Source organism: Cetorhinus maximus, chromosome 13 (genome assembly GCF_964194155.1).
Source record: "Cetorhinus maximus chromosome 13, sCetMax3.hap1.1, whole genome shotgun sequence".
In the NCBI taxonomy this organism is placed as follows: domain Eukaryota; kingdom Metazoa; phylum Chordata; class Chondrichthyes; order Lamniformes; family Cetorhinidae; genus Cetorhinus; species Cetorhinus maximus.
This window is the reverse complement of record NC_135891.1, coordinates 16,252,687-16,258,686: the sequence shown is the minus strand read 5'-3', so window position 1 is coordinate 16,258,686 and position 6,000 is coordinate 16,252,687. Positions and strand designations below refer to the sequence as shown.

General features: G+C 41.7%; 1 protein-coding gene across 15 annotated transcripts in view; it reads right to left on the bottom strand.

Moving 5' to 3' along the window:
• Positions 1–3,649: 3,649 nt before the first annotated feature.
• Positions 3,650–6,000, bottom strand: part of zmynd8 (zinc finger, MYND-type containing 8) — a 120,283-nt gene continuing 117,932 nt past the window's right edge. For all 15 annotated transcript variants that reach the window (XM_078555004.1, XM_078555001.1, XM_078554999.1 and 12 more), the window contains one exon: positions 3,650–4,644. In XM_078555004.1, coding sequence (XP_078411130.1) covers positions 4,561–4,644 — 84 coding nt within the window. In that variant the 3' untranslated portion in view covers positions 3,650–4,560. The remainder of the gene's footprint in view (positions 4,645–6,000) is intronic.

The window sequence follows — 6,000 nt, the reverse complement described above, 5'->3', positions numbered from 1 at the left end:
CCCTTATTTCTGTTACGTGTGTGTGTGTGTGTGTGCGCGCGCGCACACGCCCTAATGGCTGCTGAAGGCTTTTATTGATTTCCTTGGGTTTATTGGTTAATAAATTTGCTCTTTGTTTGACTCAAGAAAACCTTGTTTGATTGGCTCGTTTTTGGCTCACAGCTTTAGCAGTTAAATACATCGATTTGGAAAAGACACATGCTCATTAAAAATAAACTTAAACCTATTGTTGTGACCAACCGAGAAGGTTGAATAGAGCACAACCAGTTCGCCCCTTCCCACTTGATAATAACATAGAACCATAGAACACTACAGCACAGAAAACAGGCCATTCGGCCCTTCTAGTCTGTGCCAAAATATTATTTCGCTTGTCCCATTGACCTGCACCTAGTCCATAACCCTCCAGACCTCTCCCATCCATGTATCTATCAACATCCATGTATCTATATAACAGTGGGGAAAAACCAGGCAACGACATTCAGGAATGGGGTGCGCCTGTGCGACCTGTGTCAGTACCAGTTTACATTTTATGTCATCACGCTGCCAAGCACCCCATCAGATCACTGTTTTACAATGAATGATGAGCTTCTGTGTATTAATTATTACTCATATTAATTTATTTGCTTAAAATGCTTTAAAATCTCCCGGATTGCTTTCACTCTCCAACGGGAGATTGATGTCGATTCCAGGAGACTCCCATGCATTCCGGGAGGGATAGCAACCCTACTTGGTCTCTGTGAAGAAAGGATATACTTGCGTTGGAGGTAGGACAGCAAAGGTTCACCAGATTGCTCCTTGGGCTGAGAGACTTGTCCTACGATGAGAGGTTGAGTAAATTGGGCCTATGTTCTCTGGAATTTCAAAGAATGAGAGGCTGTCTTATAGACACACACAAGATTCTGATGGGGGTTGGTAGGGTCGATGCCAAGAGGTTATTTCCGCTGGTTGGGGACTCTACCAAATGTGGGGGCGCAGTCTCAAGATAAGGGACCCTAAGACTATAAGACGTTGAAGCAGAAGTAGGCCATTCGGCCCAGCGAGTCTGCTCCGCCAGTAAGTGAGATCATGGCTGATCTGATAATCCTCAACTCCACTTTCCTGCCTTTTCTCCCATAACCTTTGATTCCTTTGCTGATTAAAAATCTGTCCATCTCAGCCTTGATCATTTAGGACTGAGGTGAGGGGAAATTACTTCAAAGGGTTATGAATCTTTGGAATTTTCTGCCCCAGAAGCTTGTGGATGTTCCATCATTGATTACATTTAAGCCTGGGATAGACAGATTTTTGGTGTCTCAGAATCACAGAGTGCAGAAGAGGCCCTTCGGCCTATCGAGTCTGCACCAACACGTGATAAACACCTGACCTACCTATCTACCTAATCCCATTTACCAGCACTTGGCCCATAGCCTTGAATGTTATGACGTGCCAAGTGCTCATCCAGGTACTTTTTAAAAGATGTGAGGCAACCTGCCTCCACCACCCTCCCAAGCAGTGCATTCCAGACCGTCACAACCCTCTGGGTAAAAATGTTTTTCCTCACATACCCTCCTAAACCTCCTGCCCCTCACCTTGAACTTATGTCTCCCAGTGACTGACCCTTCAACTAAGGGGAACAGCTGCTCCCTCTCCACCCTGTCCATGCCCCTCATAATCTTGTACACCTCGATCAGGTCGCCCCTCAGTCTTCTCTGCTCCAACGAAAACAACTCAAGTCTATTCAACCTCTCTTCATAACTTAAATGTTTCATCCCAGGCAACATCCTGGTGAATCTCCTCTGCGCCCCCTCCAGTGCAATCACATCCTTCCTATAATGTGGCAACCAGAACAGCACACAGTACTCCAGCTGTGGCCTCACCAAGGTTCTATACAACTCCAACATGACCTCCCTACTTTTGTAATCTATGCCTCGATTGATAAAGGCAAGTGTCCCATATGCCTTTTTCACCACCCCACTAACATGCCCCTCCGCCTTCAGAGATCTATGACACCAAGGTCCCTTTGTTCCTCAGAACATTCGAGTGTCATGCCATTCATTGAATACTTCCTTGTCAAATTACTCCTTCCAAAGTGTATCACCTCACACTTTTCAGGGTTAAATTCCATCTGCCACTTATCTGCTCATTTGACCATCCCGTCTATATCTTCCTGTAGCCCAAGACACTCAACCTCACTGTTAACCACCCGTCCAAATATCCATCAGCACCTCAGGGAGGTGGTGGCATAGTGGTATTGTCACTGGACTAGTAATCCAGAGACCCTGGGTAATGCTCTGGGGACCTGGGTTCAAATCGCGCTCCAGCAGATGGTGGGATTTGAATTCAATAAAAATCTGGAATTAAAAGTCTGATGATGACCATGAAACATTGTCAACTGTTGTAAAAACCCATCTGATTCACTAATGTCCTTCAGCGAATTTCCTTCCTTTAGGGAACTTCCTTTAGGGAAGGAAATCTGCTGTCCTTACCTGGTCTGGCCGACATGTGACTCCAAATGGACAATAACTGCTGGCCTAGCCAGTGATGCCTACATCCCATGAACGAATGAAAAAAAAAGAGGTACTACCCTGGTTGTGCAGCCCATTAAAAACATACCGGAGCTGACATGGTACATTTAATACTTTTTGAACCTTAGAGATAGGCAGCACTTTTTCTCTTTAAAAAAAGATGGTAGGGATATTCAAATTAAACTTTCCTTCCAATCCATTTTTTCAATCTGTCCATTTTCCCTGTGTGTTCGACACAAAACAATTGGTGATTTCCTTTCCTCCATTTGAATTACTGGATTATAATATTCCACACGTTTTGCATCCTGGTTTTGCATGACACGAGAATCTTCATCCTAGCTCATCTGTAAACAAGTCAACCGTTCCTATTCATGGAAGATGCAGTCTCATGAAATATAGAATTGATAATAAAATAGCCCAATTTCACTCAATTCCACTAACCACACCCACCCCCACATCCCCAAAACATTTGCCAGGTTGAGAGCAAAGCAATACATTATTTTATCTGTATAAACTCATCCAAATGCCTTGCAAAATAAGTATTTAGCATTTGTTATACCATTATATTTACAAGACTTGAAAAATTAACTGATTTCGACAAGTAGTACTTTTTAAAGCAACAGCGCCACCATCTGTTTAAAAAGCCACATTACATATTTAGCTGCCATTTTTGCGATGAGCCTTTAATTTTTTTTCATAAAGTGATTACAGACTTACGTCCACTTGATGGTAACACGAGCCAAGTGTCAAATAATACCGAACTCCACAGTGAGTTGAATTTTAAATTTAAAATCTGCCTCTCAACTCCAGTGGTGAAACACATGAGCCAGGATTTTCAATTCTGGGTCAGGAAGAGGACCACCGGTTGAGTTCAGGTCAGGATGGGTGCAGGAAACGAGGACATGGAGGACAACACATAACTGAACGTCGGCCCAGCTCCAATCTCAGCTCTGGCGCATTTAAAAATCCGGCCCACGGTTTTCACTCTGCATAGCACAGCAAGAAGCCCACACAGTAAAAAAAGAACAGGAACGCAAATCCAATATTCCAATCCGTAGCACAAATGCACTTTTCTACCGTGGCATCAGGTATTTATACATTCACAAAATACCAACGAGGCAGCAATAGAAAAGAGATACAAACCATTGTTTTTTTTTTCTATTTTTAATATAAACTTTGTACAAAGAAATGTGAAAAAATACCTCCATATGCTAAAAGCAATTCTGTTTCACAAGTTTAGGCTAGCAAATCATGTCCTCAAAAAACAATGGTAAATTTACTATAGTGTCAATTTTTTTTCTACTTTTTATTTTAATAACATTTACCCATCAGGACTGTTTGAAAACTGTACAAACCGCTTATTTTATAAACCAGGATGAAAATAAAAAAAAACAAAAATATACACATCAGAAAAGCACTGGAATCATTTTGAACACAGAAAGGATCATCTCATATACACACAAACTCCTTGTGTTCAAATATCAGACATACCAAGAGCAAACAATTGCTAACGTGTGGAGGAGAGGGAAAAAATGAGCAGCGAGATGTACCTCCCCACTTTGTACTCCTTCATTAGAAATGCCAAGACTTACCTCCCATTTCATGCTTTTTACGTCACTGGGTTTCACAGACTCCTACATATAAATATTATATGCTGTGGTCCAACTACTAAAGGCTTTTTTTGTTGCATGCTGTGTACGTTCCCCAATTCACTACATTTTCAGGAACTAGGGTCTAGAATCTTCCATTAAACCACATTAAAGGGAAATACAAGGTGGGCGAAGCTTTAGAATTGACAACTTCTTTAAAAGGTTTGCAGGATGTGATCATATTCCGAAGACTTCAGCTTGAAATTTTTTTTTGTTGATTTTTTTTTTGTAATGCTAGATGAGAATGTAGTGTCACAAAAACTTTGTATATTATGTACAAAGCAAATAAGCAATGAATTTATCCACTCAGGATAGGAGACCTAGGGCAGTATTCACAAATTCCCCATGCAAAGTCTTGCTCCATTATGCTGCCTTCTTCAAATGTCCTTCCACAAGAACTGGGGCTTTCAGGCTCTCCGGGTTTGGACAGGCATTGTGGTCTGGGCTTCCGGCTGCACCGTGACTGCTGGATTCACCACGACTGGCATAGTCTGTGGGTGGAAGCAAAAACAGAATTTAAGTTTATATGAGTTAATCCTGGACTTAAATAGTTAGTGCATTCCACAACTTGGCAAAATTCTTCCACAACTTGGAAAAATTCTAAAAAATGCAATTAGGACCATTTGTGTGGACACATCTGGAATATGTTTGTTCCAACTCATTGACCTCCTGCAATTACTGCTCAAAGTAGGTGCCTGCAATGTACCTGCTATTACCCCAAATCTCCCACATACTGTGCTGCAATACTAGACCTCACTCTGTAACTGGGTCACTGGTCACTGCCCAATCAATCAGAAAGCAAAGAGGAGCACCACAATCAGATAAAACATTGAAATACATTAGCGGATATGGTAACTACCAAAATAAACAAATCACATTTAATCTGCCAGTTTCACATACAATAAAACCTGGTGGGCAAGTCAATCCCCTAAATTTAAAAGATGTAGAAACATGCCAGATTTCACAGTATGTAGTGCGTGCTTCTCCTTCCTCACTCAGCTTCCCCACAACAGGTTAAAAGAAACTTAATCGTCTTAGTATTAAGAGGCAAGTGTCAATATTATTTTGACAAGGTTCAAGGATAAGCAAAATTCAGTAGTCAGAGCTATGCAGCCACATCCCTTATCAAAACTAGACACTCCAAACTAATGATGGGCATGGATTAAAGGCTAAAAGACACAGATCATTCAATTAGTATGTGCTCACAACCGGCATTTTTAAAATCTCAGCCTTCAATTTCCAATTGTCCACAGAGTAGCTGACCTCCTCCTAATATGACTGCAGACAGTGGAAGGATGGCATAGTAAATATAAATAGCTTTTCTGCCACATCCTAATGTGACTGCAGGAAGAAGGACAATGCCCTGTCTATCTGTGGCAGTAAATTTCAATCTTCAGCTATTCTACATAAAAGTGGTACAATAAGTGGAGCACTTCTTAGTGTGATGCCAATAGCCCCAGCATTAATTTTCTTGTTGGCATTGCTCTTAAATTAGCGAAAGCAAAATTCTGCTTTAAAGTATAATCCCACCCACGCAACTTTGCTTGCTAGCCACCGACACACCAGGAAATTTCTAATGCAATTTCACTTTCTCTGTGATATTAGAAACTCAAAAAGCTTGGGGATCAGATTACCTTGGCAAGTTTTAAATTTTTGAATGTTTCAAGTTCAAAAGTTGACTGCAACGCAGGTGCGCGGCCCAGTGGTGGTGGGGGTGGGGGTAGGTGGGGTGAGTGGCTGTGATTTTTTTTCTCTTCTAATGTGGGATAGGGAGGGGCACTCCTATTCCGCCCAGTGTCACATTCAGGTAAGTTATTTAACTATCTTGTTGCAGGCGATGTCTCGGC